Consider the following 14,621-nt stretch of genomic DNA (forward strand, 5'->3'; position numbering starts at 1 on the left):
CAGATGACGACGTGCCCCAGTCAGGCGTGTGCTCTCGGAAACGGGCTGGTTGACGAGGAGGCCGCGGCCTGCGCCCTGTGGTGGAGGTGAAATTTGGTCCGGGTGGGCGGGCGGGTGGAGCGTCCTTCGTGCTCGCCCTTGTTGGAGCCGCGCTTCCCTGAGGTGTAGCCGGTGTTGCTACGGGAGCGGAGGTGATGGCGGCACCAGGTCCGGCCGGAGCATCGTCCCCCCACACTCGGGCTGCTGGAGGAAGGGAAGGGGTGAGGACAGGGACCGCGTCTCCTGTCACATGGGGAAGGAGAAGGGTCCCTGACTGCGCCGTAGGCAGCGAGTGTGTCCGGCCATAGCCCCTGCCAACCCCACCGGCCGCAGCCCCTGCTCTTCCCCCCCCCCCCCCGGACGCAGCCCCTTCTCCCCTCCCCCTGGCCGCACGGATGGGTGGGGGCAGCAGTCGGACTGACGGGGTGAGGGGTGGAAACAGGGGGCAGGGACGGGGGTCCCCCACCACAGGGCGGGACAGCTCGCTGGTGTCCTCGAGACACTCACGGATACCCTGGGCATCCTTTTGGGGCGAATATCCCTTCTCGGGGAAACAGCCCTACCCCTGGGGCTGCCATGAAGCCGGTGGTGCTCAGCCCCTGTGATCAGTGACTGGGGACTCTGGGGTCCAGGGCACAGACACGCATTTAGGTGGGGGTGGGGGATCCAGGACGGGGAGTTGCCTCCTTGGTGTCAGGGCCACGGATGTTTCACAGCAGGCTCAGGGTCCAGTATCCTGGACAGAGAGAAGGAACAGCTCGAGTTGGTGGTGCATAGTGGTACTGATGATATTGGCAGGAAGAGAGAATTTACAGCATCCAAAATTAGAAATGCAGTGTTGTCATTTCAGAATGCCATGAACCAGATTGAGATGGATAAATTATTTCCATTGGTGGGGGAAACATGGATAAAAGTCCATACCCTGTCCAGAGGGGTGTATCAATATTCAGCGTGGAAGTAATAAATGAGAACGTTTCAAACAGTCCTAACCCCACATTTGATGAGAACTCAGAATAATGACTGATCGTCACTCACGTTGTTTTAATTCTTTGCAATGAGGATGCTCATGTTAATTAAGTCCAGGCAGATGACAGTGCTCTGCGTCTTTAAGGAACGTGGGACAGGAATGTTGCACGGGGTCGACGTCAAGTTTGCCAGCCCAGTGACGTGGCGCTGCAGTCCATGAAGTGATTCCCAGGCATGCACAGTGCGCACCTCCCGATAAACAGCAGGTCTTCTGGGTCAGGCGCTTGTTGACAACTGAAAGCAATTCAGTGTCAGGTGCTGGGAGCAGAGCACAGCGCCCTGTCCCAGAATAGAGGGCTCTCATGGTTCTGGGGCTTGCAATGCCCAGCTAGAGGATGCTTCTCCCCCGGTCCCGGCCCTACTTCTAGCCTCGGAGTTGATTTAACCTGCTGCCTAGTTTTCCGGGACCCTCCATCGGGCTGAGCCTGCACTATGCACCCTGGGACGGGACTGCTTTAATTTATTCCTTGGTCACACCTTTTTGTCCCCACAGCGATGAACCCATTTCAGTGCTCCGACTGTGGGAAGAACTTTAAATGGTCAAGTGAGTTAACGAGACACAGGCGGGTCCACACTGGGGAGAGACCCTTCACCTGCCCCGAGTGCGAGAAGGGGTTCACCAGGTTGTCCAGCCTTGAGTTACACCAGCGGGTCCACTCCGGGGAGAGGCCTTTCACCTGCCCCAAGTGTGAGAAGGCCTTCATCAAGTTGTCCAGCCTTGAGAAACACTGGCGGGTCCACACTGGGGAGAGGCCCTTCACCTGCCATGAGTGCGGCAAGGGGTTCACCCAGATCACCAACCTGCTGACCCACCAGCGGGTCCACACTGGGGAGAGGCCATTCACCTGCCCCGAGTGCAAAAAGGCCTTCACCAGGTTGTCCACCCTTGAGACACATCGGCGAGTCCACACCGGGGAGAGGCCCTTCATCTGCCCTGTGTGCGGCAAGGGATTCACTCAGATCCCCAACCTGTTGACCCATCAGCGGGTACACACTGGGGAAAAGCCATTCGTTTGCCCTGAGTGTGAGAAGGCCTTCACCACATTGTCCAGCCTTGAAATACACAGGCGGATCCACACTGGGGAGAGGCCCTTCATCTGCCCCGAGTGCGGCAAGGGCTTCACCCAGATCTCCAGGCTGCGGATACACCAGCGGGTCCACACCGGGGAAAAACCATTCTCCTGCCCTGAGTGCGAGAAGACCTTCACCAACAGTTCCAACCTTGCGGTACATCGACAAATCCACACTGGCGAGAGGCCCTTCACCTGCCCTAAGTGTGGCAAAGGCTTCACTCTCCTCTCCGTCCTGCAGCAGCACCAGCGGGTCCACACTGGGGAAAAGTCATTCATCTGCCCTAAATGTGGCAAGGGGTTCGCCAGGCCCTACAACGTGCAGATTCACCAGCGGGTCCACACCGGGGAGAGGCCATTTGTCTGCCCCGAGTGCGGGGAGGGCTTCACCCAGATCTCACATTTGCAGAGGCACGAACGGGGCCACACTGGGGAAAAGCCGTTTGCCTGCCCTGAGTGCAAAAAGGCCTTCACCAGGTTGTCCACCCTTGAGACACACCGGCAGATGCATAAGGGGGAGATGCCCTTCGCCTGCTTTGAATGTGACGAGAAGTTCAGTGAGTCCAGGAAGTTGAGGAGACACCAGCTGGTCCATACCAGCAAGAAGCCTTTTGTCAGCCCCAAGTATGAGAAGGGCTTTATCCAGTCACACAAGCTCTTGGTCCACTCCGGGAGAGGCTATTTGTCTACCCCAAGTGTGGAAAGGGCTTCATCCAGTCCTCTCAGCGACTCACCCACCAGCGAATACACTCTGGGGAGCGACTGCTCGTTTGCCCTGAGTGTGGGAAGGGCTTCACCCATTCCTCTCAGTTGCTGACCCACCTGTGGGTACACTCCAGGGAGAAGCCATTCATTTGCCCCGAGTACAGAACGAGATTCGCTCATTCCTCCAACCCGCTGACCCACCGGTGGCTCCACTCCGTGGAGAGGCCATTCACCTCCTTCGAGTGAGGGAAGGCCTTCTCCCAGTCGGAAAAACCTGCTGAAACACCAACAAGTTCACCATAAAGCTTGCAGTGTGTGGACTATTGAAACATTACTCAGATTTCCAACTGGCAACTGCATGAGGTAGGTGCTCCTGCCAACTTTCAAACATTTCTTACTCAATCATCTTTAATCTTTAACCAAAGTAGCTTCAAACTTATCCCCTTCAATATTTAATATCATTGCTTTTGGAGGTGATGACTACCAGAGGAGCTAAAGCAGCAAAAACTGGTAAAGAAGATATAGGCTGCAGATAAATAAATAAAGACTACGGACTCTGTCTCAGACATGTTGAAAAAGCAATCAAAGAGGATAATGAAAAATAACTGCAAAGGTGAAAGAAAGTCAACGAGAGATTCATTCTGGGCGATTTCAACAATTGAAGAGTGTTTGGAAACTGTGGAGGGTGGTTTGAAGTCTTAATAACTGTATAGATAAACTAGAAACACGATGTGAAGTAATTTCTGCCACCAACTCCAGGTTCTTGGAGAGCAGGAGCAAACACCAAAACATTTGGATCCTGGGCTGAATAGAAGACATTGAAAAAGACCAGTTAACTGACTTTTCAAATTTATTCATGGAGGTGTTTGAAAGGGAGACTTTTGCTACTAAGTCCGAGCTTGACAGAGTTCATCGATCACTGGTTCCCAAGCCAACTTTGGAACATCGTTCACATTTGGTAATTCTTTCTTTTTATTATTACCCAGAAAAGTATTATTCATGAAGCTCGTTGGATCAGAAATTTGAAAAATTAGGGTCAACAAATTTGTGGAAGATTTTTGCCCTGAAGTTATGGAGATGCAGAAAGAATACAAAGAGGTTATGACTGAGCTGTACAAGAAAGGATTTAGACCCACTTTGTTGCTACCAGTTCATCTGCGGATCACCTGGAAAATGGTCATAAGAAATTTTTAAATTTGGAGGATGAAGCTTGTAAAGTTTTGGTTAATTCTGTTCCAACTGCAAGTTTAATAAGAACTAATAGTCTGTTTCTGAAGTTTTTTTTATCCTGAAGGGGGGGTCATTTTTTTAGTGGGGGAAGTCTGGCCACTCGAGTCAATTAAAAGGTTAATTAATTTAATAATTATGTGTTTATTTAATTTTAACTTGTTTAGTTTATTTTATCATTGATATTAAAGATTTAATAGATTGTATTAATCTTATTTTATTATTGTTGACAGTATTTGCCTATTTTGCTTGTTCACCGTAAGTGATATAATGTGTAGTTTATTATTTGACGGTGGGAAAGTAAGTTTGAGTAGTTAGTTTATTCTATGACTGTGGGAAAAATGCAATCAACATTGAAATAATGTTTGGCGCTTAATCGAGTTTTGGTCTGAAAACATTTTATAATAAGAAAATATAAGTTCTAGTGTTCATGTTAGTGAGTTTGGAAAGTTAAATGTAGATTTTTATAGTTTAAGGAGCCTTTTTAATTACTCATGATTTGATATTATTTTGAAGGTTCAAGTCGCTGCATAAGATTTTGTTCATTTTAGCTGATGGTGGGAATGAAATATTCTACTGTGCATGTGCATCCCCCTCCCCAAAAGAAAAAGAAAGGGAAAAAAAAACACCTGAATTTATTTATCATTCACTATTTCACCTGATGCATCAGTCGTTGAAAGTGGGTGTGCAGGTGCAGCAGGCGGTGAGGAGGGCGAATGATATGTTGGTGTTCATAGTGAGAGGATTTTGAGTATAGGAGTAGGGAGATCTTGCTGCAGCTGTACAGGGCCTTGGTGAGACCACACCTGGAGTATTGCGTGCAGTTTTGGTCGCCTTATCTGAGGAAAGATCCTTGCTTTGGAGGGGGTGCAGAGAAGATTCACTAGGCTGATACCGGGGATGGAGGGACTCGCATATGAAGATAGGTTGGATAGCCTAGCCTTGTATTCTCTTGAATTTAGAAGATTGAGGGGGGGATCTTATAGAAACATAAAATTCTTAAGGGTTTAGACAGACTAGATGCAGGAAGGTTGTTTTCAATGCTGGGAAAAACCAGGACCAGGGGCCATAGTTTAAGGATAAGAGATTTTTTTTTAGGACTGAGATGAGGAAAAATTTCTTCTCTCAGAGAGTAGTAAATGTGTGAAATTCTTTGCCACAGGAAGTAGTTGAGGCCGGTTCCCTGTCAATATTTAAGTGTAGGTTAGATTTGGCCCTTGTGGCCAAGGGGATTAGGGGGTATGGGAAGAAGGCAGGAACCGGGTACTGATCAGCCATGATCATGATGAATGGCGGTGTAGGCTTGAAGGGCCAAATGGCCTACTCCTATACCTTTTTTCTGCTTCTATGTTTCATTTATTCCTAACATTATTCTATCCTGTATATATTATTTGAGAGGAGTAGGTGTTGTGGACGATGTGGATAATCTCTTATTGACGAAATCCATATATGGTTTTTAAATCATATAAAAATTCTCAGGTTGATTCCTTAAATTATGTAATATTTTCCTTTTTTTTTAAATTATTTAACCTTTCAAATTACACACAAAGAAAAAAAATGAAATTACTATAATCCCTCCCCATAACATATAAAAACACACTAAATAAAAAATCTCCCAATCCCCCCTCCCCCCAAAAGCATAACAAAAATCAATATTCGATTGGTGTGCCAAACTTATTACAGTTAATTAATTTCTATAGCCATATGTTTCAAATATAATCCCCACATATCAATAAAAAATGAAGAATTATTTTTTGCATTATATATTAATTTTTCTAAATACAAACAAGACTGTAATTCATTATGCCATCTTTGCAAATTTAATTGTACATCATTCTTCCATGAAACAGCTATGCATTTTTTTGCTACTGCTAAAGCTAACTTTAAAAAAGCTAAATATGGTTTAGGCATTCTTAAATCGACAAGTGGAACCTTATCATAGCCCAATAAACATAACTTTGAATCTAATCGAATATCAATTTTAAACAAATCTCTCAAATTTTATAATTTCCTCCCAAAAATATTTAATTTTCTTACATGACCAAACTGAATGTACAAAAGTACCTTCTGTTCTCTACATCTAAAACATAAATCTGTTATACTAAATCCATATCTTTTCAATTTCTCAGGAGTTAAATATAATTAATGCAAAAAATTATAATTAACCACATTATATCTCACATTAATTAATTTTGTAACACTATCAACACACATTTGTGACCAATACAATATTTACATTTTTTTTCCCATTTCTCTTTAATTTTATACATATTTACTTTTTCCATTTCTTCCTGCAACAATCTATACATATCAGAAATAAAACCTTTTTCACTTTTATCTTCAATCAATAATTCAAATTTCATTTGACTTGGCAAATTTATACCATAACTCTTCTTTAAAAAGATCTCGAAATTGATAGTAAGCAAACGAAGAATTTGACACAATATCATATTTCTCTTGTAATCTATTAAATGAACAAAACTTCCCTGCTTCAAAACAATCTATAACATTAACTATTCCTTTATTTTTTCAATCCTTTAAATAAGGACTATTCAATGAAAAAGGAATTAATTTATTCTGACAGATTGGTGATTTTATTGAAATCATCCCTTTAAGCCCTATAATTACATTACGATTATACCAAATATTAATTATATGTTGTAAAACTGGCAAATCAAATTCTTGTAACAATAAAGGATTCCATTTATAAATAAAATGCTTAATATTACCTTCCAAAATCTGATCCATCACTATCTTTGCCCACCTAGTAGATTGTTCAGTGTCAAATAATCTATTAATAAATTTCAACTGTGCCACTTCATAATAATTATAAAAACAAGCAAGCCACCTAATTCATAACTCCGTCAATTTTTGAAAGGAAACTCTTGATAATTTACCCTTCCATAAAAATCACCTAATTGCCTTATTTATTTCCTTTAAGAACTTTTTCAGTACTATACATGGAATAGATTCGAAAAAATACTGTACTCGAGAATAAATATTCATCTTTATACAATTCACTCTCCCAATTAGCGTCAATTGTAAATCTTTCCATTTATCTAGATCAATTTTAATTTTATTTAATAAAGGTACATAATTTAAATTTTTAAAAAATGATAATTTTTATTTACAACTACTCCAAAATATTTAATTTTATTTGACCATCTTAAATTAGTAATATGTCTACAGTCTTTATAATCATCCTTCGTTAATGGTAAGATCTCACTCTTTTCCCAATTAACCTTCTATCCCGATAATTTACCATATTTATTCAATAAATCCTGTAATGACTTTAATGAAACCTTTGGATCAGTTAAGTATATCAAAACATCATCTGCAAATAAACTAAATTTATATTCATTTTCCTTCACTCTAATTCCTCTAATACCTAAATCTTGTCGAACCACCTGAGCCAAAGGTTCAATCACTAACGCAAATAAAGCAGGTGAAAGAGGGCAACCTTGTCTTGTAGAACAAGATAAAGGATTTTGAAATCTGACCATTCATTAACACGCTTGCTGTAGGTCCCATATATAAAGCCTTAACCCAACCTCTAAAAAAAATGGGCTAAAATTTCCATTCAACACGATCAAATGCCTTCTCAACATCAAAGAATACAACCATTGGTTGATTATTTTGTTGTTTTGCCACATTAATTAAGGAAATCAACTTAACTATATTGTCTGCTAAATACCTACCTTTAACAAAATCTACCTGATCAATATGAACCAGTTTTGATGAATAATTCACTAACCTATTTGCCAAGACTTTCACCGCCAATTTATAGTGAACATTTAATAATGATATCGATCTATATGATGATACTTTTAAAAGATCTCTATCCTTTTTTGGTATAACTGTAATCAATGCTCTTGAGAAATATTCTGGAAATACACCTGTTTCAGTTGATTGTTTCAAAACATCTTTATATAATGAAGTAATAAATCATTAAACTCTTTATAGAATTTCACCGTAAAACCATCTTCTCCAGGAGATTTGCCATTAAGCATCGAATGTAAAGCTTCCTTCAATTTTAATTCAGTAAATTCTTTACTTCTGCTTCATTCAACATTGGTAAATATAAATTATCTAAAAATAAATCAATTTGATCAATATCTTGACTGCCTTCTGATATATATAAATTTTCATAAAATGTAAAAAATTCATCAAGATCTTTTTGTTTATGTAATTTCTCCATTCTTCCTAATAGCATTAATTGTCATTGATACTTGCTGTTTTAAGTGCCATGCCAAAATCCTGTGTACTCCTTCTCCCAATTCATAATAACATTGCTTAGACCTCAGTATCATTTTCTCATATTTGTATGTTTGTAAATTATTATAACCTAATTTTAATTTCTTATCATCCTCTGTACATTTTTTCTGTAACTTTTTCTCCAAACCTTCAATTTCTTTCTAATTGATATGGTTTTTTTAAAAATTTGTTGTATAACTAATAATTAATCCTCTCACATATGCTTTTAAAGCATCACACAAAACAAACTTACTTTGAACTGAATTTTGATTCATTTGTAAATAAAAATTAATTTGATCTTGTATATTTAACAAAATCTGGTCTCTTGAATAACATTTCATTAAACCTCCATCAAAAAGCTGTCTCAACCAATTCAGTACCTAAACATCTAATTAACAATAATGAATGATCTGACAATAATCTACTTTTATATTCTGCAAAGTTAAATGTACCTTGTAAATAATCTTTTTCCGTTGGATTTAATTTTCTCCAAATTTCCACTAAATTCAAATCCTTCATCATTTCAAATAATTTTTTCATCATCTTCGACCTTTTAATGATTTTTGGAGATTTGTCCCAACAGTGGATCCAAACAACAGTTAAAATCCCCTCCTACCAATATGTTCCCATTTGAATGATTCAGATTATGTAATCTTTTTCAATGGTATACAGTTTTGAATTTCTGTATGCCATCTATCCAACGTTATAAAATTACCTGACTTCAATGTTACTGCCATACATTTCCGCGCCACCACTATTGCTACATTCAAAAATTTTCATTGATATTTGTCTAACTTCAATTTAGTCTCAGTGACATATAAATCACCAAGGAAAAATATTCTGGGATCTTTTGATATCTGTTTCTTCATAATTTGCCCCAATAATATATTTCCAAAATTATCCCACTTTTTCACAAGACTAAACTGCATACAATAAGGTTTCTTTGTAACATCTGAAATATTTGTCAGAACAATTTGAATTAAGTCCATATAATTTATACAGAGTAGTATAATTAGTGTAAACATATGTACCATTTGATACCTAACATTAATTGTATTGGTTTCACTCTCCTGGCACAATCTTGACCAGACTTCATCATGAATTTGTATATTTAAATCTTTTTCCCATCTTTATTTTTTGACTTGTATAGTTCCTTGTTCTGCAATGTGTCTTGTAATTGTAAATACATATTAGTAATACATTTCTCAATAAATGTATAGATATTAAATACTCAAATGGGCTCTGTTCCGAAAGTCTAAAATTCATGCCTAATTTCTTTTTAAAATATGATTTAAGCTGATGGTATGAAAATGTAATATTTATTTTGCATATTTTGTATTTCTCTTTCATTTGTTCAAAAGTCAAGAAAAAGATCCTGAGGAACAATCTTTTATCTTCTTTATCCCGTTATTGTCCCAGATATCAAAGAAAGGATTATTTTAAGGTTCAAGAAATAAGTGGATTCTACTTTAACATATTAGCTTTTTGGTGGTTCTTGATTCCTTTTTCTAAATGAATTCTATTCTGTATCTTGAATGAATGTTTCAAAATTGGTCCTCCTTTCAAAAGTTCCATGTTCCATTTACACAAAAAATGTTCTGAATTAATTTATCCTATGTTATTTATTTCAATGCTGCTTCTCCCCAATTTGATAACAGGAAGATAGAAATCTTAATTGAGCTGCTTTATAATAATTTTTAACATTCAGCAACTGTTATCCTCCCTGATCAAGTTTCCAAGTTAGTTTTTCAAAAGCTATCCTTAGCCTTTTATCACGCCAAATACATTTTCATACACTTTTATTTAATTCTTTAAAAATCTTAATTTGCTAGGGGAATGGGTAACGACTGAAATAAATATTGCAACTTTGAAAAATATTCATCTTTATACAATTTACCTTTCCTATTAAGATTATTTGTAAATCTTCTCATCTCTTTAAATCTTCATTAATTTTTTTGTAATGTTAGATAATTCAATTTAAGTAAATTATTTAAATTTCTATAAATATTAATTCCTAAATAGTTAATTGCTTTCTTTTGCCACTTAAACTTCATCACCTGCTTATAGTCCCCATCATTCATAGGCATCACTTCACTCTTTCCTACATTGACTTTATAACCTGATATTAAACCATATTCTGCCAATTGTACATTTATTTTCAATGATATATCTGGTTCTGTCAGATATAATATGACGTCATCTGCAAACAAGCTAATTTCATGTTCTCTATCTTCTATCGTAAAGCCCTTAATCTCATTATCTCTTCTTATCACTGCTGCCAATGGTTCTATAACGAATGCAAATAAAAAAGGTGATAATGGGCATCCTCGTCTAGATGACCTTTCTAATGGAAAAGGTTTATTTGTGACCACCTTAGCTTTTAGATGATTATACATCCAAAACATTCAATAAAAAGTCCAATTCTAGTTTATCAAATGTTTTTTTTTTCCCGCATCTAAAGCCACTGCTAATACTGGTATCTTTTCTTTCTGGGCTACATTTAATACACATATATTTAACTATTATTGTCCACTGATCGTCAATAAAGCCAATCTGATCCATATTTATTAATTTAGGTAAATATTTAGTTAATCTGTTAGCTAATAATTTGGATACAATTTTATAATTTATGTTTAATAATGATATTGGTCTATAAGAGGATGGTAATAAAGGATCTTTCCCTTTTTTGCAATAACTTGTTAATGCTGTTTTAAAAGATTTCTTCTGGAACCTTATTATTTGGCAAAGACATCAAAATATCATCTACTTCAACATCCATAAAGGAATTGGATAATTCCATTTTTTTCATTGACATTTAATTCAAGCAATATATCATCCTTTAAAGATTTGGACTGATATAATTGTTTATAAAAAATTCCTAAAAGCATCATTAATTTCTTGCCTTTTATATATAATTTGACCAGTTTCTCTTTTGTTGTTATTATTGTTCTTGATCATTGCTCCACTTTGAGTTGCCGTGCTAAAACTTTATGGGCTCTATCATCAAATTCATAATATTTCTGTTGTGTTTGCAGTACATCTTTTTCTACTTTATATGATTGTATTGTATTAAGTCTCAATTTTTTTGATTCCAATGATTTTCATTTCTCTTCATTTTTATGAACATGCAATTCCTTTTCTAAATACAATATATCTTTGTCTAATTGATCAACTTCTTTCATATACTCCTTTATTTTAGATGTGTAAATTATTATTTGTCCTCTCAAATAGGATTTCATAGAGTCCTATATAATAAATTTATTTGCTACTGAGTGTTCATTAATTTCTATTCACAAAAATCCTTCCTCTTTAAAAGTACTGTATTAAATCTCCATCTATAACCTACATTTTCTTCTTCCAATGCAATTGACATCACTAAAGGTGAATGATCCGATGATGTCTAAAAGAGTAAAAAGAATAGCTCCTATCATTAGGATGAATTTTCCTCCAACTATCAACAAGCCACATCTCATTCATTAAATCTGTCACAATTTTAACTACTTTATTTTTAACAATAGTTCCACCTGATCGATCTAGTTTTGAATCAAAAGTAAAATTAAAATTTCCATCCTTTATTATTTTCCCATGTGCACTTGATAATTGCATAAAAATATCTTGTATAAATTTCCCATCTTCTACATTTAGTGCCCATATATTCATTAATGTCCAAAAGTCTGATGAATAAATTTGAGAATTAATCATTACATATTTCCCTTCTTTATTTATAGTTGTATACAAAATATTAATTGGTAATTTTTTATTTATTAAAATAACTACTCCTCTGGCCTTGGAAGAAGCCAATGCTGATCCAACCCAGTCTCTTTTCAACTTCCCATGTTCTATTTCAGTCAAATGGGTTTCCTGCACAAAAAAGCTATATGTACTTCAATCTTTTTCATATAATTTAACAAATATTTTGCTTTATTGCATTATGAATTCTATTAATATTAATACTAATAAAATTCAATTTTCCTGCCATTAAGTACCAATATTAAATCTTCTGAACTTCATAACCCTTTATCAGATATTCTTACAGGCAAATTACATAATAAAATGGTTGTTTTTGCCAATGTGTACTGTCCTAACACCGATGATCTGGAATGATTCGAAATATTTTTATCAGCCATAACTGATTTAAGTCAATACTCACTGGTGGTGGGGAGTGGGGTGGGAAAGTACTTTAATTGTTGGTTAAATACTGTGCTAGATCGCTCTTCTAATCATGCTGTCTGATGTAAATCTGCAGCTGTAATTCATTTTTTAACAATTTTTTGTATTTCAGATGATTGGCATTTTTTGTATCCTAACAACAGAGAATATTCTTTTTTTAAAATGTACATTGTACCTGTACCTGGATTGATCATTTTTTAATAGATAATCAACTGATTTCATTGACTAAATCGTGAATATCAAGGAATAGTGATATCTGATCATGCTCTTGTTATTTTGTCTTTGAATTTTCCTGACATTCCTTTTACAAAGAGGCATTGTCATTGGAGCCATGCAGTACTCTAAAGAACAACACTCAAGTGTTTATTAGGGCTCAACCCTCACTTTTATAATCATTAAAGTTCCCACTTTCACCCTGATTACTAACATCACAGGCTGCATAACAAAGGCAGATTTCCTGCAAGCATGTACACCTTTGGGTGTCAATACCTTCTTCCCCGCGCGCTACCCCAGTCTGTTGGCTGTACAGTGGAACCAGTGCCATTTTAGGGTCGCTGGGCCTTTAGGCTGCTTTATCCATTCATTTGCAGATTCACTTTCTGGGGCCAGTGCCACTGGGCGGTCTGCTGGTTTTAAATTGCACTTGCTGCCCAGAGTAGTTCTGGCTGCCACATGAACCTTCCGCGCCCCCGCCCCCAGAACCAGTACAATTGTCTGTGGTGGCCGGATGCAGTGTCTTTGCAGGTTTCGGTGGTCTGCCTCTTATGTGTGGTGCTCGGGTGCAGGTGTGCCAGCTTCAACCTGTCCGTGAAGATCTCTGTCTTGCCTCTGATATCCAACTTGGTGGCCCCATTGTTGCGTATGACCCAGAAAGGACCTTCAAATGGTCTTTGTAGACAGACTCACAGTCCTGCAGGTCCTTTGGTATGTTGGTCCTCGTGGTGCAATGCTGAGTCGGGGCCAGGTTGCCGACTCTTTTCCTCAGTCTATGGAGAAGGGCTGGTGCATTGTCTTGTTGTCTGCCAGGGGATGGTGTGAATTCTCCTGAGATTACCAGTGGAGCTCTGTAAATGAGTTCGGCTGATGAGGCCCTTCTTGGTTGTGCATATCCACAGTAGTACACATGGCAGCTCGTCTGGCCATGAGCGCAGCCTTGAGGTGCTCGTGGAAGCTCTCTACCAGCCCATTTGACTGTGGGTGATAGGGCATTGTATGATGCAGCTGTGCACCCCACAGGCTGGCGAGATTGAACCACAGACTGGAGGTGAATTGGGTTCCCCGTGTGACAGATTATGATATGATTTTGGGAGATAAATTTGGGGCAGCTTCTTTTTAGTATACTAAAACAGATCTCATTTAATATACTAGAGCTCTGCTCAAGCCAGACAGGGCAGCTCCTGGGGACCTTTGCAAACACTTTGGGGAGTGCCCAAGAGACTTCACTAATGGATTGTTGTTTTGAAAAGCAACAGATGAAAGAACTTGGAGGAGCCACAGTCTGTCTGAGTGCTGCTTGCTGTTCTAAGAGGGTCATGTGGTTTTGCAAGCGGAGGGAGTCAAACAGGTTTTTCTCAGAGAGAGACACATCAGTTTTGCAGTGCTACAGTCAGCAGCAGCAGCTGGGACTGGAACAGGACAAGCTGGCAAGCTTGTGGAAAACTCCAGTTTGAAGACAGGTTGTGAGTTCAGCCTGGTCAAAGCCCTTGTGGTTCATACAAAAGGAGAGAATGTTTCACTTGAAATAAGAGAAACAAAAAGGAACTCTGTAGTGACCTGAAAGAAAGAAAACCCTGATGGGGCAAGTTTCTTTGGCAAGACACTGAAGTGGCTGATTAAAAGGAATCAATTGTGGGTGTCCAGCGAACAACAAATATCTTTCTGAAAACTGACAAGAACCTTCCTGAGGTTTATTTATCTTTTTTATTTTATTTTATTTACTATTTACCTTTCAAGCACCAAAACCTGGTGAACTTCATAAATGTTAAATTCTGTCCATAGTATAAGAATTGCCTGCAACCAGTAAACGTGGAGGAATGAGAAGAGAGATTGGGCTGTGAATCAAAGAACATTACATACACGTGCGCTTAGAATTAGAAGGGATTTAAGTTAGGTTATTTACATTAATAGTGA

At 38.3% G+C, this 14,621-nt stretch overlaps 1 protein-coding gene across 1 annotated transcript in view; it reads left to right on the forward strand.

The window, feature by feature from the left end:
- LOC138745780 (zinc finger protein 585A-like) overlaps positions 1-14,621 on the forward strand; it is a 45,612-nt gene continuing 30,991 nt past the window's right edge. The window contains exons 1-2 of the mRNA XM_069903076.1: positions 1-86; positions 1,559-2,405. Of these exons, the coding sequence (XP_069759177.1) occupies positions 1,561-2,405 (845 nt within the window). The 5' untranslated portion in view covers positions 1-86; positions 1,559-1,560. The remainder of the gene's footprint in view (positions 87-1,558; positions 2,406-14,621) is intronic.

Source organism: Narcine bancroftii, chromosome 11, assembly GCF_036971445.1.
Source record: "Narcine bancroftii isolate sNarBan1 chromosome 11, sNarBan1.hap1, whole genome shotgun sequence".
Taxonomy (NCBI): domain Eukaryota; kingdom Metazoa; phylum Chordata; class Chondrichthyes; order Torpediniformes; family Narcinidae; genus Narcine; species Narcine bancroftii.